This window comes from Scomber scombrus, chromosome 20 (assembly GCF_963691925.1).
Source record: "Scomber scombrus chromosome 20, fScoSco1.1, whole genome shotgun sequence".
Classification (NCBI taxonomy): Eukaryota; Metazoa; Chordata; class Actinopteri; order Scombriformes; family Scombridae; genus Scomber; species Scomber scombrus.
This window is the reverse complement of record NC_084989.1, coordinates 7,969,478-7,996,255: the sequence shown is the minus strand read 5'-3', so window position 1 is coordinate 7,996,255 and position 26,778 is coordinate 7,969,478. Positions and strand designations below refer to the sequence as shown.

The following is a 26,778-nucleotide window of genomic DNA, read 5'->3' as shown; positions in this document are numbered from 1 at the left end:
TATCAACAACTACTTTTATTTGATGCAGGATCCTGACCTGCGATTTGCATTTGTGCCCCTACTTAAGTACATTACAAGACAGCAACAGTTCTCTGGCTGCTCCCTGTACCTGGTTTTTATTTACCTGTTTCATTCCTGACATTGCCACATGTATATTCGTACAGACAACATGGAACATGGGCATTAAACCGCTCTTAATCTGTTTGAGATTTTGCATTCCTCTGCAAAAGCTGCTTTTCCTCAATCTCATTCATAAAGAATGCTACATGCAGTGAATTTTTGAGAGTTGTCTATTGTATAAAGAAGCTTGTGTTTTTAAAAAAAACTTTAAAAGCTTTAGAGAGCTTAACAGCTGTGATTCCTACAAGTTTGCACTTTAACTTTCTGTGTAACATCCCACGTTGTCTATTAAATCCTACAAAGTTTGCAGTTGCACGTACTCCCGAGCTCTCATGTGGATGTACAATCAGAGTCAGATGTGCCAATCACTGTTCCATGTCCCACCCATCCATTTTGAGATGTTTCATGGTTTGTGTCACTGTCACAATAAAAAGAGCAGTCCTTTTCTTTGGTTGCGTGTCATCCTAGAAGTTCATCAACTGCTGCATATGCCTCCCCATCAGTCATGCCCAGAATGCCTTCAAAGTAAAGTAGTGCTAGCAACTAAATCACCAAGAACAGCACAACTGCCATTGCATCAGTAAGTAATGTGTGACACTAGTTTGGAACATTGATTATTCTCACATATCATGACTTGCATCAACTTTGGCTTTCTTGAAGCCAAAATAAGTAGGGCAGGAAGGACAAACACCCCAGTCACAAAACAATGACGGCACAACACCAAAGCTGTGGTCCGGCTCAACAGTTGACCGACAGCAACGTGTGTCTCAGGATTTAGGTCTTCGAGCAAAGGAATTGTCCGTCATCATCACACTGACCGTAACTGCCACTAAGTGATGAGAATACAATGCCAGACAGATTATTCATCACTTGTTTGGCAGCAGTAAGTTGGCTTAGTTATCTGTTGGTTTTAGGGCCATCTCATTAGTGGAGACAATTACAATTGTGGACAAAGGCTGATTGTCATTATAGTCGCAGCTGATAACAATTGCATGCATATGTTGGCAGTATTCATGGGAGAATATCTGAGACAGACTATATGTTTTACACTGATTTTACATTTTTGAATTATAAACTGACTGACTGAATGACTAAAAGATATTACCAATCAAAAGTTCAAGCCTGATTTACTGTCACTAAGTTAAAGTTCTGAATGTGTTAAACTGTAACCTGCATGCTTTTGCACACTGTTGCTACAAGTAATACAGCTATAGCTACTTCTGCTAAAGGTACTACAGCTACTTTATCCACTCAGCTGACTCAGCTGAATTTGTCTTGTCACCCAGCACATATACCGTACCTGAGAGCTCCCTAACACTGTGGACATCTACTGTTGGTCACAATGTATCTCTAACAGAGGAACTGTGGTTTAGTAGGTTGCAAGTGTACTGACAGGGTTTCTAGAATGAAGGGGGGATGTGACATGCTGATTTTCCAGATTTCCCCCATCCTACAGGAAATCAAACCAGCAAACTTGAAATCATATGCATGCTTCACGGTCCCTGAGGCTAGCATCTGCCCCTATCACCCTAACATCACCCACTGCAGACCGCCGTTGCACTAAAATCTCCTTTGAAGTGGAAACCTGACTATTTAAAGTAAAGACTGTCAAACAATTTATGGTTTGGTGCTTTGTAAAAATGTATACATGGGAGGTAATTGTGATCAGAGTGAAACATAGGTTAGGATTTATGACGTGGCGAAGTGTCGTCAATTTCTGTGTTCTTGGAGACTGGGGTTTGAGACCCAGTGTGGAAACACCCCTTTGCAAAGCAGTTTATTATAGAACACTTATTTTAACCCTTTAATATTCTCAAATTAGAAGTGTAATGAAAACAAAAACAGGATTGTAACACCTATCTCCACATTATATTCTAATACAAATATTGTTGCTCTCACAACAAATACAGATACACATAAAAATATTGGGCTCTCTGCACATCCCTGTTACAATGGACTACTGTGACCTTTACAAGAACCGTGTGCCCATTATGGGAATATTTACCCCTGCTTTCTGAACCATGAGAGGACAAACTAAAACCTTCTCTGCCCAGACACCAATTCGTCCCAGTGAAATGGCTCTGCTTTCTGCCACTGGGCATCCATGATGAGCATCTGATACTATTTGGCTGGAAACAGGCTGAGTCTGGCTGGCTGGGAAGGACGAGCTGGCTGACAGACAGAGCCTGGTCAGGATCCATGCCTTCACTGGGGTGAGCCAAGAGATACAAGGGGCTAACTGTCCTCTGGACTGACCCCTGCTTTTAGGCCATTCGATGAGGAACCCTGGAATCCTTCACCCCCCTGCAATCACGCCGTATTGTTGTCCAAAAGTGCGCTTCAGTCAACTTGTCTTAATCTGTTTTAGCATATTCAAACAGCCATTTATAGTAAACTGCTGAAACAGGGGGGATCATTTGGGAACAAGTGGAGTTATCGTACATTGTTGGCAGATACTTCCATTAGTTAACAAAGCAGGTAGCACCTAAAAGTAGAGTAACCCTGTATAAAGTACCTATTCAGTGATAAAGAAACTCTGACACAATACAGTATATTTACATTTAAATGATAAATAATTCACAATAAACATAGAGCCAGTCAACAAAGAAACAACAAAATGAGAAAAGAAATAAGCATCTACTGTTTGAGGATCTTCAATACATTAATTATATACATTATATATGTTGCTATCTCTTCAGTGCATACAGTGTATAGATGGGTGTCAAAATAAAGGATAAAAAACTAATGTCTTAGTCATGTTGGGCCAAAATCTTCATTATGTCTTGAGATTTGGTATCTGAAGGCGCCAGACTGAGATAATATTCATGCTCATCTAAAACATTCAGTCAGCATCTGCATGTTACATTTCTCCCCTTATTTACTCACTTCCTTTAATTTGTCACCCTTCTATGAGACCTGCCAGGATCAAAATTCTCATTTTCCTCTGTATTTTTAATCTGCCAGCAATTTGGATTGTTGGAGTGTGACACATACTGTTTACAACAATATTAAATCCAGTGTCTCTACAGTCATACACCACTGCACTGATTCCCTCACATCGCACTAGTGTCTAGTTAATTAAGCTCAGCCTGCTGTAGGTTTATTTGTGATTGTGCGATTGTTGATATGTTTTTATGAATAATGAATGTGTGTGTGTGTGTGTTTGTTTCTGTGTCTATCTATCCATCTATTTATATATATGTATATATCTGTATATATCTATATCTAGATAGATAGATAGATAGATAGATAGATAGATAGATAGATAGATAGATAGATAGATAGATAGATAGATAGATAGATAGATAGATAGATAGATAGATCACAGAATGTATGCGTAAAATAGTTCCTAAAAATAATATCAATAATTAACTGTAACTTTATTAATTTATTAAACCAACCTGTATTATTATCAATATTTTATAAAAATCCTGCATTCACATTTGCCATTTCATCATTCCCAGGTCATTATCAACTTTGTCAGAGTTTTTTCCCTCTTTCCTCACACGCACTCTGCAGAGACTTGGGGGCGCATTACAAAGCTGATGGGTGGACCCGAAGGAGAATTTCCAGCCCCGTGATTTGCTAATCGGGGGCTGGTTCCCTTGTCATTCCCCTGTAATCGTGGCTCTGGTTTGTGGAGCTTGCCCAGCCCTCCTGTTCGTGGACGCACCAAGTGTACCGGCTGCACTCTGTGAGTGTAGGTTAAAGCCCGACTACCTTCACTGTGAAGGCTGGGCACTGGAAAGGAGGATCTGGGGCCTCGTTGTGGCTGAGAGAAGAGGCTAAAACTCCCACTTATGGCTTTTTTGTAGGACAGTTTCCATCATCATTTGGGATTTGTGGAAGGGACGTCATTAAAAATCACCTGAAGTCGCCCAAAAGTTGTATTCACTTGTGGGCGTCCGACCATGGAGATGCAAAGGTGGTCCACAAGGTGGAAAACGAAAAGGTGGCTTATGGATTCCACTCTAACCGCATTCATCACTTTAACCCTGGTTCTACATGCTGCCACTGTCACAGCAGGTAAGAATACTAGCCGCTAAACGTCTATAATGAACTTTATCTGATCGAAAGGGAACGAAGTGGCGGTCGCTCTTAAAATTTGGTAATTGATGATGGAGATTAGGGGATTACCAGATTTAGTTGGACATAATAGTAGGCAAAGGTAGGGTACGTGTGTTTTCTTCGCACCTCAACAAATGTAGTCACATTAAAGCGTGATTAATATGTACCTGTTTTATTGAGCGGCAGAGTGTTTGGAAGCCACCAAACAAAAAGCTCAGTGAAGTACAGTAAAACTTTACTCTGCTCACTGTGGTGAGGTGGACTGTTAAACACTACTCCAGAGGTAACTTCGACAGGTCTTGCTCTCAGGGGGGTAATTTCTTCAGCTGCACATATTTTTGTGAACACTATATTCATTAACACACAATTTACCGCGGGCTACTTTTACGCATCAATGGAAAGCGTCCGCCCTGAAGATGAAACACCTCGCCTAATTAAATTCATCCTAAACCGCTGGTATGTGCTTGCAGAGTTCAGGAGAAGAGCGGTGTTCCTCGCTTTTTAAGAGTCACTTAGGCTGAAAAAACTCTCTATCCTTGAACTGTGGTCCGCTAGGTGGATGTGAACATGGTTAGCAGGGTGGATTTCTTCTGCCAGATGAAACTGGACGTTTGTCTGACACATTAGTTTGATAACAATTTAACTTACCACCAATACCAGTAATATTAACATGTAATCTGATATCTCTTGTCAGATTGATATTAAGTTGTGCAGTATCTTAGAGAGCTATAGATATATTTAATTTGAGCTGATTCATAGTAGCCTACAAACATATAGATGCCACCTCTTCATAAATGAATGCAGAGCATACATTCCTATGGGAGTTGGAGCATAGACTATCCAGGATGAATGATTAATTGACGGTTATTTGGCACACGGCAAGTTCTGCAGACATTAGAGATGGTGTGTATTGCTCAGCATTGATGTGTTAATAAACATGTAGTAAAATACATTTTCTCAATGGCCTTAGTGGATCTCAGACCTGTCAGTGCAGAGCGCAAAGCCCCTGTGCGTCTGCAGGGGGCTCAGTGGTCAGGCAGGTTCACCCTATCTCCGCACTGTCCTGGTTCACACTGAAGGCCAAGAGTTGGCTTGTGCAACCCCCCCAGTGCCCAGCTCTTCCCCTCAACTTTGCACTTAGATGTTTGGTCGGCTGCAGGACAAGGCTGTGTTGTGTGACCGGTGGGAATGCTTCCCCTCTAAGTACTGAGCAGTTATTTGATGATGGTCCTTGTTGCACTTCCCTATGATTTCGGAGCCTTCAAAGAGTAGGCCTGCGTATGGGCCTAGCCTGCAGCCATAATGGCCACAAGTCACAGGGTTCAGGAATACATAGGCCTTACGCCAACTCTGTAAGGATTTCATAACTGATTACAGATACAGATTTAGATTTAGGATGTATCTTTTATCTCCACAGTGACAATCTTATTCTATTCTATCATTTCAATTTCTGTGAAAGGCACCATTGTTTTTAAAATAAGATATACTGTATGTATTCTTTCTACTTTATGCAATTGATTTATACAATGTTTCATTGTCTCTGGGGGGCAAATATCTCAACCCTTTTAATCAAATAATCAGAGAAAAATAGGAAATAAACAAGTAATTGTTAATGCAGTTCAATTGAAACTCCAATTTACAGTGCATAAACCATGATTCTGTCCATTTATCCACCTCACATTTCTTCCTTTTACAGTCATTTGTTACCCACTGAAATTGCAACCCACTAGTTCAGAAGATACTGCACTGAAGTACTTTTCTAACTCATCGACTCCTGCTTCTTTTTAAAAAAAAAATCCTAAGCATTCTGCTGCAGGCTCTGTTTACCGGGGTCTCAGTCAGTCAGTTTCTTCTGTGCTCTTTATGGCAGCCGAGGCAGTTTCTGCAGGGTGCCCTCTCCATCTAGCAGTGTACAGACACGTTTTCTCAGCCCCCGGGGCGCAAGCTCAGATGTGCATTCCAGCAGACAAAGCTAGCATTTTCTCTCTCCTTAATGTCCTCTCCCTAATGTGCTCAAGCTGGAACATCAGCTAATCAGCTCCTTGCTGGACCTTTGTGCTACTGAAGCTGTCACATATTCATAGTCAATGCTGGATCTTTTGGAGATAAGCTTTTCTTCTTCCTTCCACACAAAGCAGCTGGAAAACTAGCTTCAAATTTAACTGAAATTTTGAAATGGGCACAACCATTGTGGTTTTCAAGAGACCTCTCTAGCTTTTACCTGACCTATTTGGATCTTACTTAAAAAGGTTTAAATACTACGTGATTACATGCTCTGATATTCATATGGATGCATACAGTAAAGGGATTTAATGAGAGGAAACTCAAGGAAGAGGAGGGGGGCTGTAGAAGGAAAAAAATGCTTTGAAAAACTGGGTAGGTCTCAGTGCAGTTTCCTTGGTATGACACCAGCATAAAGCCGTCTTGTTTTAGCCGACAGCATGGTGGAAGTTATGGAAGGAGAGTGGGAGAGGGGGGGATGTAGAGAGAGACATTCTGACTGAAGATATTATTAGAGTCTCAGGGAGCAGCAGGTGAAAAGGTCCTCCTCCATTTAGTAGCCAATTTCTCATTTCTGTAAAGGTGTAAGGGCTGAAAATGACACAGCAGGAGGGGGATTTAAGACACCAGAATGCTCAGGTCTCACATACTTTACGATAAGGGATCAGCTGAGACAGACCTCTTTTGGCCTCTGTCCTGAGAATGGTGTTTCGTTATCTCTTGAAACATGCTGTTTGCACTGTTTAACACCTGTGGACATGACAGGGATGATATCAAATTAGTTGATTTATGTGTTATGGTAATGTGTCATATTGCCCCTCCCTCCCCGATGCCTCTACAATTTGCATAATGATGTCTGGATGATCGGGTAACTGAGCAATAGCGGCAGTGTTGCCTCTTAGGGTTGGTTTGAATTTTTTTCTCTCCTCCAGTCTATTAGGAAGGTCCATCCCTCCAGACCACCTGAGTTCTGCTGGTAGCTATGTGGTCTGTTTGCATAGCCCTGAGGGCAAACTCACACCAGCTCATCAGATGCACTCTTTTAAAACCTGTACATACTCATTTGGCCTCCTTAATGGATTGGCCAGTATTGACGTTTTCTCAGCACCTCTGTGTGAGGGTCGTAGCCTGGCCAAATTGCCACATCTGGAACACATGAGTCCTGTAGTTTGAACTGAAAGCAGCTCTGCAGGAGCTCACAATGAGGTCCTCAGTTCAGTCTCCAAAGTAAGTAGCTGGTTCATCCTCGCTAGCTGCAAAAAAAGGCCATGTTGTCCTCGGTGATGGCATTCCTCGTAGTACCAGTGTGCTAACTTTGCTCTCAACTTACTTTTTTTCTGATGCTTTTCTATAATATATTGCTTCCTCTTTGTCATCTGTTTAAATGGTTATGAGTTGGATTGTGTTGGGTTGACACTTAAGATGCTCATTATTCTTACTGAGCCATGCCACACACATTTTCTTGAGGGGAACATGTAATTTTGAGAGAATAAAAATGGATGATGGCTGTGAACTGGCTTAGTGGTGGAGTTCTTCAAATGTAATGTTTTCTTCCTAGAATGTTTGCTTTTTTGGATTGCATATAGTTGATGATAGTTTTGTACTCCACCGATTGAAGCAGACCAGCCCTCTTTGCCTGCATCATGAAGTGCATCTGGCCCTGGAAGATACGTAGAACAGATGTAGGCCAGACCGTTTTATATGAAAATACTTTCAGCATGATAAAGTGACATGGACAACTTAAATATTCATTCAATGTGTTTTGTTGCTTGCCATCCATAAGAATGAAAGTCCTGAGATTTTTGCCTACTAGGTCTGAATGATGAGCTCAAATAGTAGTGTTATCTGCACTGTCTATCTGGTGATCTTGCGCAAACCATCTGTATGAGCAGTGCTCGTGGCACAAATCATATTCAGTAGATTCATGTTGAAACAGGGACTTGTACCCAAACCACATGCTTTTCTGAGCAGTATGGAACAGGCTCTGAATTTGCTTTTTCTTGAGAGCGACATCAGACATTTTTTAAAGACCCCCTCGTATCAAGAAGTTAAAGAAACTTTCAGAGAGCTTTGACCTCTACATGCCAACCCAAACAGTGGATTTGGAGCTGTTAGAAAAAGCTTGCTGATGCTTTCAGACACCTTGGCTTGCCTATTTACCCTACAAAAACAGATTAGTGTTATTGCATTTAACAGTCTGCCATTGTATTGCCAGTTTTAGTCAGACATTGCTATGCTTTGTGGAGTGAAGTGACCTCCTGTTTTAATTTTATAGACCACATTTATAACCAAATATGGTATGTTTATAATCTCATTTCACATGAATTTTACTTTTTGATAGACCTCATAGTAAAACATGTCCCAAATGGCCCACATTACAGTGAGGTCTCAGAATCACTAAGGGAATGTTATATAGTGAGATGTTTTTTTTTGAAGAATTATTTTTAGAATGCTTTCCTGTGGGTCTCAATGGGCACCACACAGGCTCCTTTATGTAAAGTGCATCAGATTGAAAATAATAGAAAACTCTGAGAGCCTCTGGAGACTCTTATCAAGGTAAATCTACCCAGGTGTTACAGAACCAGATCTCTGTTGGCACATTGTTCATTATGCTCTTTGGTTATCCTTGACAGAAATATTTCCTGTCAGATGAACCTGCAGAGCCACAGGAAGGCAGCATTTCCTAAACTAACTGTTTAGATACCTGTGGCTCACTGGGCGGTTACTTGTGTAAAATGTTATTTGAGGAGAGGAACCTTTTGATGTCAGTGTATTGACCTCCTGTGAGCTGTAAGTTAATTATACATTGGGTATAGGTATATTATAAGTGTCAGTGATTCTGTGACAAATGTGCCATGTTTTAGACATAGGGAAACCAGTAATAGTATGTGAGGGGATCACGATGAGGGAGTCTCTGCTTTACAGCACAAGTTGGGTTAATCTTTGCTGTCAGTACAATCATGTACAGATCTGTGAGAAATTTACCCATACAATCAGCCAAGAAAATGCATGGTATTATACTTGTTAATACTTTTATATAACACACACATGCATGTATTTAAAATGCAGAAAAACTGCCATATAACCAACCATAAATAAAACACATGGATACAATCAGCATTTTATGTTCACTTTTGCCATTCAGATGCCTGATTAACTAGCGGTTCGGTGTGCATTCTTAGCATATTTCTTCCTATGTTGACCAATGTGATTAGCCAAGAACACCATTACACCAAATGTTACCTATAAAAAAAAAAGAACAATGCTATAACCTAACCGATGTTTCATCTGCTTCCCTGAACAGCAGAGCCAGTGGATGTGCTAAAAGTATTAGATTTTCAAAATACCCCAGAAGGAGTGACGAAAACATCAGGATTTTGCACAAACCGAAGAGCATCGGAGCCGGACACAGCTTACAGAGTTTCCAAGCAGGTCCAGATCAGTGCCCCCACCACACAGCTATTCCCTGGTAAGATATATCTCTCAGTCTTAAACCCCCTTCAATCCAATCATTTCTATACATTTGTGTGTTTTATTTGTGTTTCCAAAGTGCATTTTGAACGCTTGGTGAATGTGCTTCATCTGAATTGAATTTTGACACTTTTAACAAGACCCAGCAAACATGTCTATTAGAAATTGCTGTTTGTCGGTTCAGCCGTGACACTATAATTTTGCTGCTAATGCTAACCACCTATTTAATTGGATGTATCATATTGTTGTAAACATCAGTGACATGGGTGGGAAGTAACCAAAACATATAATGTGATAAAAAATATATTTTTTTTCATGTTAGAGTGTTCTTTATCACAATGACTGTAACCCTTTAACCTATCTCCTCCATCCCTCCTCTTTTGGTCATGCAGGAGGTGTTTTCCCTGAGGACTTCTCTATCCTGACCACACTGCGCCCCAAGTCCGGCCTCCAGTCCTTCCTGCTGTCCATTTACAATGAGCAGAGAGTCCAGCAGCTGGGTGTGGAAGTGGGACGCTCACCTGTCTTCCTGTATGAGGATCAGACTGGCAAACCAGCCCCGGAGGACTACCCTCTGTTCAGTGCTCTCAACCTTGCTGACGGAAAGTAAGTCAAATCTCGAACATTCATTCACTCAATCCCATTTCAAAACACACCTGCACACCTTTACATGCACTGTTGAAGTTGATGCAGAAGAAAGTGTTGTAGCAAAGACGAGAAAAGACCAAGCTAATTCAAGGAGCATACCAAGATTAGCATAAACTCGACTCAGGAAGGTACTCTAAGAAAAAATAAAGAAAAAATCACAAGCGGCTTCTCTGTGGTTGAACTCAACATGACAGACTTAGAATTTAGTATAGTTTATATAATCAAGGCCAGTTTGTAGCACTGGATGTTGTGATTTAGGGTAACCCAGCATATATAGTACCAGTCACAAGTTTGGACACCCTTTTCATTCAACAGACTGGGAAGGTGTCAAAACCTTTGACTGGTACTGTACATATATTATAATTCTAGCTCTTGCAGCTGATACAGTTTGGCCAAGTAGCTGCAAGACAGATGTTCTGAAAATATTGCTCTTTAAAAAATGAATAACTGGCTTATCAGTGGTGCTTTCTTTTGATTATATAGTCTGTCATATGGTTGATCAATAGGTTGTCGTTAATGGGAGACTGGCATGGATTATTCAGTGTTTTGATTTGTATTTAAATTCCCAGTAGTATACATGAGTCATTATTCTAAAGTTGGAATGATTTCAGGGACATTTACTAAATAACTAGAAGTTATTCAAACACTCTAAAGCACCTTCTGATTTCCACCGACTTGTTCTCAATAAAAGAAAGAAAACAACCCAGATCTTTCCATTGTTGCACCACAGGTGCTCATCACTGGATTATCCATCTCATCAGGGGTCTGTGGGCGCATAGACAGGTTAGAGACAGGGAGACACTGGATTATTGGGGCACAGCAGGGACTGCTATGGGCAGCCTGACCTCATCCATGAACTCACTGCCTCTGTTATTTTAGAGAGGGGGGAAAGGAAGGAGGGAAAAGGGGCTGTCCTTAACTTCCCTTTTACCCCCTTGGATTACCTCACCCAACCAGAAACAGTGCTTCTAACCTTTTAGCATAAACCTGATTATCTGCTACCAGGTTCAGAAATCCCAGAATTCTCACTCAGAGCTTTGGCTTAGCTGACATGAGCCCGTGTGCAGGGTTAAGGGGGGAGTAAATAAACAGATAGGCTGCAGCTGGGAACCGCATCATTTTTAATAGTATTTAATGGTGCCCTCCAATGTTATTAACATTGTGAGTTTCTTTTTTTACTTGCTGAGTATGTTACGTGAGGATAGTTTGTTATTTGAGCTTTTAAAGAGAGTCATAGCCCGGTCACGATATGTTTGTGACCCAAATGGACTTAAGATGAGATCTAGTATGTACACAATTATTATGATGGCAGGAACCTTAGTAAATCTCTTAAAAGTCTCATGTATGCAATAACTGCTTTATGTGAAGGTTGCAACAAAGAGAAAGAGTTAACACTCCCAGCCAGCTTTGTGTTAGTCTTGTAAGGCTGTTTTGTCCAGTGTGTAGTTTTGTGACCCACTGTCTAAGGGGCAATGTTCTCTGTAGAGGATTTTTAACGCTTCTTGGTCTGGATGCATTCCAGTTTCAGGCCTTGTCTAAATCTTTAGCGACTACAGCTCAGGCTGCGTACAGTATGCAGTTATCCATTGTTACTAAGAAGCGTACGCCAAGCTTGAAAAGCGAGGCACAATGATGATATTGATGAGGCGAAAAAGAGCATTATCCTTTATTGAAAGGGAAGGGGAGGTGAATGGGAGGATTTTTAGTGAGCTGCACATTGTATACGGTTGGTCTAATCTTATTTAAGCTCTTTAAATGGCCTTTTTACAAGATCAAGTTTACAGTTGTTTTTGCTTTCAAATACAATGTTACTCTTCTTCTTCTGATCATAACGCACCCAAAAAAGTTTGAGAAATTGTTTAAATTTATTTAAATCAACTTTGGTTTTCGTGCCATATAAGGTGACAAGTAATCCATTCCTGCTGTGCGGCTAAGCCTTGAGAGTGCATGTTTTTTTTTGCTCTAAGCTCCATCACCCGTCCTCAAATGTGTATGATCGCACTGCGTTCAAGGGAATTGAGCATTTTTCTTCCTCTGATCATAAGATTAATGAAATTAATTCATAAGTGATCAGATATGTGATACATGGCGATGATAGTACCTGTGATAAATGCTTCTTGTATTTCCATCTTGAGCTACAGTTGTGCCAAGTCTCATCTTCCACCTCAGAACAATGTTTTGACTATGTGTCTCCTGCTCTGGCAAGGCAGGCCTTCCCGGATCCTGACACACACTTTCCACAATGTTCACCATGTCTGTCATGCCGAGTAACCCAGAAGGAGGATTAAGTTTGGAGTTTAATGAGTGTAATCCCGTGTTAAACAGGGCCAAAGTGTGGGGGCAAGAATGTGGTCCACTGCTGCCTGGTATGCAATAGCCCTTAAGTGCAGTGGCAAATGGTCCAGAGGAGAAGGAGGTGTCAGACTCACGTGTGACCTCGCTTAACTCTTTGCATATATGGGTGTTGTAGATTCATCCATATGATACATAATTCTGATGTTCATGTTGCTTTCAGCACTTGCTTTTGTAATGAATTGCACTGTACAACAGAGCATTCTAGCACTCTGTTTCTCCTTTAGGCATGTTGTAATGTATTGAAAGTGGATTATAATCCTAGTGTCCCAATTTTGCACGTTGTTTATATTACATCATACTCTCATTTCAGCCTGATTTCAGTAATTAGACTCACAATGGGCAGTAACAATGCCTTAAAATATCCTATATTCACAACAGTAACTAAAATCTCTCAGTTATTTAAAAACATTAGGCGACTCCTTTACCGAATGACCGTGGCTTCTTTTATTACTAATCCCTTCTCTATCTTCCTTTGACCAGGTGGCACCGTGTGGCAATCAGTGTGGAGAAGAAGACAGTCACCATCATTGTAGACTGTAAGAAGATAATCACCAAGCCTCTCCTCAGGAGTGACCATGCTGCCATCAGCACCAACGGCGTTACCACGTTCGGTACCAGAATTCAAGATGAGGAGGTTTTCCAGGTAAAGTTTTCAGCATGGTGGAATTGAGTTGCTTGTGCAAAAAGTTGTCTTACAAACTACAGCTTTAGTTTGTTTTGCATTCCTTCTCTGTCAAAACGTTGCTTGAACTACTTTGCCAAACAGGGTTTTAGCTGAAGTCCCATCAAGGCAGCACTAGCCCTCTCTGATGCTGCCAAAAAGGAATGTGGAGATGATAGAAACCAGGACTGATCTGGAGGTCATCAATTCTTCTGATTTCATAAGGAAGTTCTTAGAGATATCATATGTACATCTAAGGCCTTTTATTGGTGGCTATACTTGATCCAGGAAGAGTCACTGGAGAAGTTTTCTTCTCAAACAGGCATGTTGAAGGGTATATTTCCTGCTTTTTAAGCCTTCTGAAGTCACTCCAATGGAATAAAGCCAAAAAATCAACAAATCCCAGTAAACAATGATATTAAATATATGGTAATGTAATGGCCTCTAGGCTACTGAGCTGAGATCAATCCTAAAATGATGACTGCATGTTGTCATAGTTTGTGAGATTGTCACCCAAGCTATGTCTTTGTGGTTAGCTTGCCACCTTTTGTACATCATTATTGTGTCTTTGTTTCAGTTTTTCTGCAAGGCACACATGGGCTTTTGGTAAACTTCTCAGATCCTTTGTAAAAGCTTCTCTTTACCCTGTAATTAGAGACACTTAGTGCCGCCGAAGCCACTTCTCTTGGTAAACCCCTAGCTCACTGTTGCAGCTTCACAATAGGGGTTTACCAAAAAAACAGCACTTTTTTCCCTTTCAGATTCACTTGTAATCTGACTGTTTGCATTGGTTTGAAGTGATGTGGTTGAAGTGACTAACCAATGAATGACTTGATTAGATTAATGGCAGCCATGATGTTAGCTTTCCTTTGAATTTCAGGTCATTATGATTGAGAGATGATAAACACACTGTAATTGCCTATAACTTGGCCGTACAGAAAAAAGACTTGTGCTTGAATAGTTGGTCAGTTGTATGGTTTGAGGTGCCAAGGTTGTGTCTAGTTTAATACAAAAATCTAAGTCCTCCCATACCCATAGGCCTTTTGCCTATTTTTAATGGGAAAATATCACTTTACACTTTATGAATGAATGAGTGTTTCAGCTATTCACAGTAATATTTACTATTACTGTTTGCATAGTTCATGTCCTGCTGGGAGAGTCCAACATCTGGGAATTGAAAAAGTGAATTCAGTGTTGGGGGACATTTTTTTAAATTTTTTGTATTACCTGTCTTGCTTCTTTTTTGGCTATGTGTGACTGGCTGCTCTATATAGCTCCTATCTGGAAGGTCTTTCCTGGGGGGAAAAAAAAGATCTGTTGTCAAGGAAGTGATACAGCTTGACATTATTTTAGTATAACTAGACTGTATAAGTAGCAATAACCACTTAAGGAACATTGAATGCCACCTGCAAAAAATGATATTGGACCAACTGTTTGCAATATAAGCAACAATTTTGTCCTTACCATTTCTCAATATTAAATGATGGAGACAACATCATAATGGGTATCTTTGTGGGATTTGGGGTTTGGCACTACCCCCTCTCTTACTGATGTGATTGCTTTGCTTTGGGACACAGTTCATCCAGAGGTGGATAGCGGCATGGGTTCAGGCGGATGTAAATAATGACACACAATGGCTGAATTGTTGTGACACTCATGGTTTTCACTGGTGGGAGGTAAACGACACTGAAAGGCTGTACGGGGGCTGTGTTTGCTTGTGAGTGGGGGCTGGTTTGTTTATGGGCAGCAGGAATGACTAGTCTTTCTTCTGATGCCGTGTTTAAATGATTGATGTTGCTGCTCTTGTTTTAAAACCATTTTTCTGGCATGCCCTGTCATCGCCACAGGAACAGAGAGCTGTGCATATTTGAGACCGGCTGTGTGCACAAAGATTTTTTCCCCCTCTCTGTGTTGGTCATTACAGTATATCACACTTTAGATTTTTGTCTGGCATCTGACTTAGTGCTGCGCTTAGGTCATTTGCATTATTACGTGCAGATGTTATAACCAGAGCTATGATTTCATGCAGTGGGAGCAACCATCAAACAAGTCAAACAACCAAATAAGAGAAATATCAATTAAATGTAATAGAAAGAGTTGAGATGATTTCATTATACTATACATATAAGTTTTTACAGTTTGATGATAAATAGTATGATGCTGAGATATTTATCAAGTTAATAAAGAATATTTTAAACTGTGTCAGTAGTAAATTCACAGAAGATGGCATGTCTTAATGTTTTTGTTAATTATTTCAGCTGATCTCCATTAGTATTAAATCCGTTTGTAATACAGTCGCTGATACCTGCTTCCAGACTGATGGAGATTACTATGTCATATTACTCAACAAAGAAAATGTAGGGAACCTTTTTTAGCTGCAAAGTTTTATAAGCAGATCTGCCCTCATATATCCTGTCAGATTTGATTAGATTTTACGAGAGGGCACTGAAGCCGGTATTTGTATGAAACAGTGTGTCCAGTCAGAGGTTGGCCAGTGGAAGAAGGGCTGAAAATAGGAGCCATAAGTCAACAGGGTCTTCTCTGTGTGGTTTTTGGAACAGGTCTCCTGTCTGTTCTCTGTCCCTGCTCTCCTCAGAGATCCTCAGGGCCCGTTGCATGCTGGGATATAAAGGGGAAGGAAATACCTCAGTCTTGTGCATTGAAGCTGGTGGTTACGATGAGAAAATATATTAATGGGTAAAATCAGTTTTGTTGCAGTCACTTCTTTCCATTTTCTTTTGTCACGATGATTTGATTAGATGTGGAAGCGTAAGAATGTGCTGTGGTGTTACTACTTACAATGTTACATACAGTATGTATAAGAAAAATGTGAGAAATGTAAGAAACACATTGCACTAGTTTCACAGTCTTAGCAGTGAGTTAAGTTTTCATTTCCCTTTTAAGCCACTGTTGTAGGAGAGATTTGGATTCTGAGAGTAAATTTAATTATAAATTCAGTAATAATACAACATTTCAACCATTTTCTCCCTTATTTAAACTCTGACATTCCGTTTTCACAAGCTGACCTGCATTTTTCATAAAAGTCTATTCATGCCATACCTGCTCCAGGTTGGAGGTGACCACCGTCGCAAAGGGATCTGGTTCAGATGAATGGGAGTCTTTCATTGCCCCGTCAGGCCTTCCTCATTTCCTCATCTCCTCCCCTCCCTGAATATTCTCCCCCTCTCACCACCTCCTCCTCCCTTTCCACCCTCCCCACCTTGAGGCCTCCCTACCGTGCCAAAGCCATGAGACCATCTATTCATGCCTGGCTGACATTACCTGTCTGAATTGAGTACACTCCTATACATTCCTGCATATTTCCCCTATTTCTGGGTAGCAAACACTCATCAGCGCTCAGTGTGTCTCAGCTGAGGTGTTTCATGCCATGGTGCCCACGCCACAAGATGCTTCTTGTCTATAAATAAGATTTTGGTTTGTGGTGTATATTGTTTAACAAGTCTACCAGCCTGGATAGCTTTTTCCTGTCACAGTTCTAAAGGCTCCTTTTGCTTTTTCCTGGTGACGTACTCCTCCTCTCTTTAGGGCAACTGTACTGTACAGACTTTGAAGGGGGTTGGCTAATTGTTGTATGGGGACGTGTAATTACAGCTGGGTATGGTTGGACTAAATGTTGCCCAGGGCAGAGGTATGTCAAAGGACCCACGGTGACGACTACTTGTGTTTTGATTTGGCCAGCGATGCCCTGCAACCTCTTTGTAATTACAACATGTAATTGGATTTTAGTAGAGAAAAGACAAACGAGCTATCTGTCTCAACAAACCTCAGCACTGCTGTATACTGATCATTCAAAACATGGATGTCGTCTTCATGCAGCTCATCTGTGGAAATTAAACACTGCTTTAACCTTTCGCCCCACTTTGTGTATTTATATCCCATGGTGCCTTGTAGTCAGGATGAGGTCAAGGTGGATAGCGTTTTTAGAGTAAGAGGTGGTATGATGTCATGAGCTGTACAATATCTGGAAGTAATTGCTTAAAAATGACTCCATTAGTAATGATTAACACGGTGCAAGTTGAAATATGTAGGTTTAAAAACGGTAGCTCGATTACCTTGTTCTTTGCATGTCTTATCAAGTAGAATTCCAATGTCTTAAAATCGTTAATCCTTAATTTAACACACAGCATAAGAATTCAGGTCACACATGTCAAATTTAATAAGTGATGAGTTAGCACTAATAGAGCTGAACAGACACCACAGACTCAAAGTATGTCTTTGTGTGGACGAAAAAATTCTAAAAATCACACAGTATCATACCATGACTGTACATACACTATACAGTTTCTCCATGAGGTATAAAACCTAGTTATTTTTACTTTATCACTGTATATCTTTCATGGATAACAATAACTTTTATGCACTCTCATGTTCTTCAAAAAGAATGCATTAAAACAACTGTGTACATACGTAGCAGGTATAGAGTTGTAAATGGATTTCTACAGGGATTCACTAGTCTCAGCTGTTGATCTTGACCCTGCTTCTCTCTTTCAGCCTCGCTTTTCTCGTTGACCTCTGACACTGCAGTCATTAACACACAGCCTCATGGGCTTGTTTCTGTGCAGTACTGTGCTAGGCTGTAGCCAGGAGGGGCATATTTTGGAGCTCTGGCTTTGATCCAAGTTGCCAGAGGCTTTTATCTCAGCGGTCCACAATGGAAGACAGACCCACAGCCTCAGTATAACTCTCCCCAGGTGTTTCCCAGCACAAAACATATTTTACCATCCCAGCTGCTCTCTCTAAATCCCAGCCTGACTGTCTCTGGATCCCTCTTGGTGTTCCTTCTCCTGACATCAGTTTCTCACTTGCCGCATCTTGGGTTTGTGAATTGGTTGTTCTTTGTCAGATGACTAAGCTGCAATCATATTTTCTGCTGGAAAGACAATCTAATGCTGCAAAGACCAATGTTAAGTTACCTCAACAAGTAGATCTACTGTAGATGATCATCTGATTCATACAGGTGTTCTTTAATGTCAGCACTCCTAAATTAAAAGGCTTTTATCTTTTAAACCCATGTGCATGTTGGGACTGTATCTGACATGCTACTCATGCCCTCTCATGAAACAGTCAAAATTTTCCTCTTTGTGCTGATCTGGTCTGATGGTTGAACACCATGTCTCCACAGCCTATTTGTGTGCAGACGAGTGGCTCTCAGACATGGACTAATTAGAGCTGACTCTAGGCAGGGTTCAAGCATTCACTGTTGGTCTTAGGGTGACACATGAGGTAATACATGTCAACTTGACTCAGGGCAAGGCTTGATCTCTCTTTCTCCGTCAAACTTCTCCAAACACACATACTGAGTCCTTTTTAGACTTGCCACCTAGTTTAACTGCTGTCCCATGCCCGCTTCTTTTCATAGTCAATGTGGTGTCAAAAGTTTTGAATGGTCAACAGGGAGGTATCATCTCTTTCGGTAATGTTACATAATTGTTCTTATGACTTAAAGGAATAGTTCAAATATTTTGTTTTGGGAAATATGCTTATATTAGCATTCTGTCAAACTATTCCCTTAAAGAGAAAGCCTCTCTTCTAGCAATAGCTGCATAAAGCTTAAATTGCTAAAATGCATTAATCATCAAATTCAATTATCACTTATAGCATAGCAGAGAGACAGTAGAAGTCCTGGTTATATGGCATCATAATAATAACTCATAATAACTGCAGTGTGATCACTTGGTATGAGCAGAAGTGCTGTGACTGGCCCACTAAACCAGAATACATTAACATTAAGATAAGAACAGATAGACTGGATGGAATGGGCCATTTGTTGTAATGGCTTAAAAAGCAAAACAGAGTGAGCTGTTTGTTGCAGTTTTATGTTTGGCAAGTAAATGCTAAAGGACTAACAATATAAACTTTTATTATTAAAACTGCATTCAGCCAGTCAGACAAATCAACTCCTTCTTAAAACGGCATTCCACAGAGCCAGAGGCATACAAGGAGGAATCTCTAAAACCATGAAATGAGATGTTGATGGATGGTTACACAGAGAAAGTTTCAAGAAGCTCTGCTTGTTTTCCCATGGGACAAGCCTTAGCGCATAGGTGTTAATACTAAGGTACATGTTCAGGATCCATACATCTAGCTCTTACCCAGGGAGGATACACACACATACACTCATTCTCCTGACAAGTTGCAGCTTGCTTAATTTCTCTTGTGTTTCACTGCCAATCGTCTATTCTGCCCCTCAACACACACACACACAAATGCACAGGATTTCACCTCTGGGCTCAGGCATCTCTCTGTAAGCTAACCAAAGACATGCCCCTTCATCCACCTCCCAAGAACCCGTCAGCTGTCTTTGCAATGTGTATAACGGCTCAAAAAGCCTCCAGGAACTCAGTTCAAGCAATTACTGACTCCAAAGTAAAACCCAGATGCTTTCTCCAGTATGTTCTCTCCCTTGCAGTGAGCTGTGTTCTTTGGCCGTAGGACTGATAACAAGGCGAGAGGGTTGGAATAGTGTCAAGCATTGTGGTGTCCCGTCCCAACCATAGGGAGCATTGTGGTTTGAGGGACTTTGCCAACCCATGTCTGAAATGTTGAAGCTTTTCCTTTTTTCTTTTTTCTATATGATAGAAAAGTTTTTTTAGACACAGAAGGTTTTTAGACACAGCCATTGTTTCTTGTAGGTTTTTGCTCAGTATTCCCCTTCTGCTTTCCCAAGGGACATTTTAAGTTTTAATTTTGGTTCATTCTCCTTTGACACTCATTACACCAGACATGTGGTCAACTATGCGGTCATGTGTCAAGTATTCACATTCAAAGCCGTTGACAGTTGGGTTTGATCGGGTTTGATTCAAAGTTTGACTGATTTGGTGGCCAGTAACAAAAGATGAAGAGCTAAAACAAAAACATATACTATGGCAGGATAAACACAAATCCTGCAACAATAAATAAAACATTAAAGGACTCAAAATGAAATCAGAAATGAATAATGACTATTAATTAAAATCACAAAAATTACAATTGAAATAAGAAAACATAGGATTAATTATGCTTAAAAAACGCACCCTATAGATTTTCTGGCTGTTGCTATTTCTCTTGATAGTAAGAATGAAGTATTTTACCACAGAACACATAGTCATGCCAGGTGTTGCTTGTGTCTTGCTGATATATGTTTATTTAATTTCCTGAGGTAAACCCCAGCACTGATAATTATAATTTCCCTGCTGTCTGAACTCAGTTTCCTCCCTGAAGCATGTGAGTGTGGACTCTGCGGGGCGTGTGTCGAGCTGTTTAATCATACAAGGGGGGAATTTACTCTTCCAGACTCCATAAGTGCATGGGACCTGGGAAGTCTCATCTATAATTTAAGATTTACATTTATGCCAGCCTACACACATACACTCACACAATATGTGTATATGTGTGGGTGAGCGTATGGGCAAGATGAGACATGAGACTTCTTGTCAGCTTGTCTGTGCTGTCTTGTCTTGTATTTTTCTGGTGATCCTGTTTTTATTTCAACTTTAGCAATGCACAAATTTGTTAGTAGCCGTAATATGCGTATAAATCATTCAAATTCAAAATATTGATTTCTATTGTGAACTGTATATTTTGAAAACTGGTATGGAAGATTACATGATGAGAATTACAATCTGCTCCTGCATGACGAAAGTGAACTGACTTGAGTTTCTTGTTCTTTTTTTCTGCAGGGTGACATCCAGCAACTTCTGATTGTGGCTGATCCCAAAGCAGCTTATGACTACTGTGAACATTACAGCCCAGACTGTGACACTCCCCACAGTGACTCCCTGCAGGCCCAGCAGCCAGAGGAAGAGGTCAGCCAACCAGGGAGGGTGGGGGAGATTCCACAAAGTACCATTCAAGGGTCTTGACTAATTGTGGTTTTCTTAGGGGAAGAGTGTAATGAGCCTCATTTCAAGTTGTGCACTGCATATTATTCATATCCAGTCTGCTGATGTCTTTAGTTGTCAGGTTTTATTTGCACTTTATTAGCCTATGTATGCACATCAATTTAGCCTTAATGTGGAGGCAGACATTTGGCAACTTTAGTGACTTTATTTTTGTAATTTTATATACAAAAGTGACTATTTGATGAGTAATTCATTAGATTTTGAAAAAGAATCCCCCCAGGAGTCCTTTAATAAGTGCCTTTGTGTCGACTTCACCTTGTTTATTTAAAACATTTAAAAAATCCACTCCAGTGTGGTGCATGATCCCGGTACACTTGTACATGTTAAAACAGATCTCTAGACAGTAATTCACACATAGATGTACACAGTTACTTCAAAGAAAAAAACTGGAGGAGAATTACCATACATATTTTGTATTGCTGTTACATTGCTTTTAGTATTAGCTACACAAACAGCAGTATTCCTTTATTTGTACATATTGTATACTGGTTTGTGGTGTTCCCTTAAAGGGTAAATACTCACTGACTTAGTAACAAATCTGACCACACCTCAGTCAGTGATGTCATACTGGGTGTCCTCTATCAGCTGTTAAAGGTAAATGCCTGCTGTGATTTCTCTGATTGTAGGTGTGGCCAGATGTGCACACATGTATTTGCTTGAAAATTTAAACCCATAGAGAGTAGTGCAGAAGCTGTTGTCTGTATTGTGAGATTCGATGTGTGTAGATTTTAGCATTTAAAGTGTCAACATGGTATCAGGGTAATTTACTGATGATAGTTTGAGTACTCAGGGTTTCAGCTCTGCCTGACATACAGTGCAAGGTGTTCATTTTTTAGTTCTACTGAAAGCAGCTGATAGGGCCATTTATTCTGTCTCTCTAATCTTTTCTTCTTTCTCTCAGTTGTCTCCTTCAAACTTAAGGATGCAATGTAAATGTCTATTAACCCCAGCTTTACTGATAATTCTTATTCCTGTTAGCAAAATGATGTTGAAAGTTGAAAGCAAGATCAAGCAGCAGTTAAGGACACGGTAGAATACATTTATCTCCCTGTTATTCCGTAGATTTATTAGCCATTTTAACTGCTTACATATTTAAACATTTATGTACTGGACTAAAGTGCAACAAGTTAACTCTTCTTTTATGTTTGCCCATAAATCATTAATATGATTATGATGGGCAGGGTGAAACAATTATGGACACTGGCCAGCTGTGAAATTGTTCTTCCCTAAAATTGCAATGTGAAGCCTCAACCTTTGTCAGTGCCAACTTAGATCCAACCATATTTGATTAATTGGTTATTGGAAATATACATACATGCTTCCAAATAGCATAACCTGTAATTTTTAATCAGTTAAACATGAAAACACATTCAGACTTTTCTACCAAGTGGCAGGATGAAGTGATACACTTTTATGACCAGATTTTAGGGTGTTCCCATGCAATGCATCTGATTAATATTGTATTGTATAGTAAGGTTTTTTTCTTCCTTGATAAGTAACTGCTAGAGAATTGAGAGAAGGTGCTTTTTCTTTAAGTCAGACCCCTTTAATCTAGCTTACTTTAGAAGCCCTGAAGTGTATAATTTACATGTTCGTAATGAGAAAGTTCCATTACGATGTGAAATGCAGCTGGCATCTCTGAAGTTTCCCTGTTGTGTTCCTTTGTTTTATGAGCTTTTAAACTTCCCATCTGTTTACATGTTTGCAGGCTAAGACCAACATGGTCAGTTTCAACATCTGTTTACCCATTTATTCACCATACTGAGACCATTATCTCATTTAGTAACATGTGGTTCTCGTTATTTAAAGGTTATAAAGATTGTTTTCATTGTTTTCTTAAATAGATATTAATCCTAATATATTATCATATTATGAAATATGATGCTGTGTAATAATTATAACAATGTGCATATATTACTCAATCTCTAACCATTTTCCAGTGCTGTTGTACATACTTATGACAGTTGCATGTACTGTAACAATGTTTCAGTACATGGGCATACAGAGTGAAATCTCATTTATCTTCATATCATTGCCAAAATTCTTCATTCAAGTAATATTTGTCATAAATAATGATATAAAATTATTTGGCTTTAACCTTTTGAACATGCAGCATGCTCATGATGATATGTTATATATGTATCATCTTGCTGAAAAAAGCACTCTGCATCCTTGACACTAATGCTAACACCAAAACATCTCTCCATCCCTCTCTCTCTTTCTTCTCCCTCTCTCTCTCTCTCTCTCTCAACCTCTATAGTACACTACTGATTTAGATTACTCTCAGTTCTATGATTACTCTGAGGGAGCTACAGACACCATTTCAACTGATGAGTATTCTGAACCACAGGTAAATGAAAAAAGGAAAAGAAAAGAAATGTAATATGTGTTGATGTGATGTCTCTTGTTGTTAGTCATCCATGCTCAGTTTGTCTTGCGTGTTGTCTTTGTGTCTTAATGTTATGTTTATGTGCACATTAATACTCCAGTTACTGCCAGTAATCAGCTCCATGATAACATTTTGACTAGATGTATACACAGAATGTATCCAATTATCAGGCAAAGTGTTGACATTGCCTATTAAGTTTGGCAATAATCTAGGTGTTCTGACCTGGTTATGCCTACTCTGATTATGACTTTACAGTTAGAGGGGTGAGGTAGACTTTTGAGTGTGCATGTAAACATACTCAGTCTGTCAGTCCTCCTTGTGTCTGTTTAATGAGGCTGCTGCCTTCTCTCACTGGGAGAATGCTATCTGCTTTGACTGTTTCTTTGCATTCCAGCATGTCTTTAAAACTATTGTACACATTATTGTACATTTTGAAAGCTGCAGCAAAAGCAATCCAACCATTCTGGCTATTATATTGTATTGCAATAGCGAAAAGAGTTGCTGAAAGGCAAATCCTATATGTTTTGTTTGTGCATCTGTCCCAGAATCATACATACAGTATATGTTTCCAAAAAAATGTCCTGTGTGTCACGTGAAAGGCCCGGTTCTCGATTGTTGCACAGTAACTTTTCTACCCAACTGTCCCATAATCTGAAAGTAGAGTCAGTGTGTTCTGCATTTCAGCTGTAGCCTTTGTAGTTGGTGTGCTGTACATACTCAACATTTAAATGGGAACCATGCACTTCAACTACATGTGCTGCTACTGGAAAGTGGAGCACATGGGCTCTGGTTGTTGGGGTTGAAAAGACTCTGTATACCAGTCACGGATTGTGCCTTTAAATCATTTCCACTTTTGAATGTTCCATGTTTGTCTTGGTTTTCTTTGTCGCCGCCACCTCTTCCAGAGAAAGAAACGTAGTGTCTCCATGAAAAAGAAGAGGACCAGAAAGTCCCTCAGTAAAACTAAGGCCAAGCCCTTAAAGTTCATGGCTGCCAAAAAATCACCAACTAAAAAGCTTGCCTTTAAGAAGAAGCGACAGATGCCTGGCTACCAGGCCACAGCACCGGCACGACCCAGAGGCAATTTTAGGGTAAACGTTCATGTAAAGAAAAGACCAAATCCCATCAAGATCTTCCTTCCCTGAGTTTTGAAGGGAAAATCTATGATGGTAGACGGAGAGCTCCCTAACCTCTTTCATGTAGTAGTAGCATAGTTTGTAGACAGCTTGAGAGGACCCCTAGCAGACAACCTGTGGTTTCAGCCTCTGTGTTAACCCTCGCTTTATTCTTCTTTCCTTTTTTCAACATGACTCAGCTAAACAATGTAGAAGGAGATTACAATACAGACATTGACTACGGAACTGTAGATGGTACTCAAACTCATTCCCCCTTTGCCACGAATGGACCCATGGAGGTAATTTTCATCTTCATTCTCATCTACTTTTAAGAAACAGTATTATGGTATTTTGGGAAATATAAGCAAGGACGATTCTGCCCAAGGAAGTAACTGGTATGAAATGACAAACACACAACCATTCAAAGAAATGGATGTGTTTTGTTGGTTTGTAGATGGACAGGGAATTTTTAAAATAGTTTCAAAGCTACATCCCACTTGCTCCACTGCAAACACAAAGCAAATTCTTGGGATGTATTGCATCCTGAGAAAATAACGCAGTGGATGTCAATGTCATGTCATTCAATTTTGGCTAAGGCTGCAGATTTTGTTAGCTCTTTACTGATTTTTTTCAAAACTGTGTATGGCACATCAGTGTGTGATGGTTCAGCTGAACTATTTATGAGTTTAAGATATAAAATACTATGGGCTGTCTGAGTTGATTCTATCAGAAACTGCCATATTTGCTGTATGTTAAAGGGGACCTATTGCGCTTTTCCTTATTTTTAGTCACATTAAATGCAACAATGTCAGATGTTCCTTTTAAACATGGCCAAAGTGTCAAATACATAAAATACAAAGTTAAGCACATATAGAGGTAATCCCTGAGAGCAAAAACCACCAGCTTCAGAGTACTCTGAACACTCAATTTCCTTAATACGGTCATCTCCTCCACTCACAGCGCGCAGTTTCACTGCTCTGCTTCGCTAAGATTCCATTGTTTGGGGGGTAGTCATGCTGAGCAAAGACCAAAGTTGAGCTGGCATGCTAAGTGTTTTTCAAACAGCACAGCAAAGTAAAATAAGTAGTTTACCTGTTGGAGGTGTGCTGTCCTCATCATGCTGTTTCTGTTTGTAGTATTCCTCCCTGCAATATTTCTAGCTGATTTGCTCAACAAAGTGCTCAAAATCTCTCCATATCTTGATGTGTTGACCAGTTTTTAGCGACACTAATGAATCCCTTTATTTAGTCATTTAAAAACTTTTAATATTAAATGGTCAAGTTTGAAATGTTGGGTTTGTATCGGTGGGAACTTAACATGTTTGACACGTGCTGCCCCTCGCTAGGCTTCCTGAAGCTGGCCAATCAGAACAGAGCGGGCTCATAGGGAGAAGGGCCTTAAAGAGGCAAGAGACTGTTAGAGACAGAAGCTGAACTGAGGGCCTGCATAAAGGGCCTGTATAAGATAAATAAGTTTTATGAACTGTCAATCATGCAAATATTCTCTAGTGGAGTCCCAGAACAAAAATGTAGGGCTGGAGATTATCATAATAGGTCCCCTTTAATATCTGTAATTATAAAGGGGCTTTTGTTCTGGACACATGTGGCTTTGACATTCATTGGTCCACACTTTTAATGAGAACCACTCGGTCTTTGTTGTTAAAGTAACATGTGTTCCTTTACCAACAGCCAAACATGTGTTTTCTAATATTTAGAGGCAGTGGTGTTTTCTGAGAAATGTCGCCTCAGTCACACTGGCTTGTCTGTTTTTATTACCCACACGAAGAATATGAGAGACTTGCAGACTTTCCAGGATTAAAAGAAGTTGATTATGTCAGACCCTCTCTTAGCCTATGCCAATGAAATTAAATGATACTGCAGATTATCTGTTTGAAAAAATATATGCCCTATTGTCCATCACATAATAAGCTTGGTTTTGATTACTAGTTCTGCTAATTATCTTTAAGAACTATGATCAACAAAACCAAAATCTCCTCACAGCCAGCTATGAACTTGCATTGCCTACTGCAGTTTGACAACATGGGTGTAA

At 40.0% G+C, this 26,778-nt stretch overlaps 1 protein-coding gene across 1 annotated transcript in view; it reads left to right on the top strand.

Moving 5' to 3' along the window:
• Positions 1-4,031: 4,031 nt before the first annotated feature.
• Positions 4,032-26,778, top strand: part of col11a1a (collagen, type XI, alpha 1a) — an 83,500-nt gene continuing 60,753 nt past the window's right edge. The window contains exons 1-7 of the mRNA XM_062441706.1: positions 4,032-4,146; positions 9,494-9,658; positions 10,053-10,266; positions 13,144-13,306; positions 21,004-21,129; positions 23,486-23,575; positions 24,930-25,028. Of these exons, the coding sequence (XP_062297690.1) occupies positions 4,032-4,146; positions 9,494-9,658; positions 10,053-10,266; positions 13,144-13,306; positions 21,004-21,129; positions 23,486-23,575; positions 24,930-25,028 (972 nt within the window). The remainder of the gene's footprint in view (positions 4,147-9,493; positions 9,659-10,052; positions 10,267-13,143; positions 13,307-21,003; positions 21,130-23,485; positions 23,576-24,929; positions 25,029-26,778) is intronic.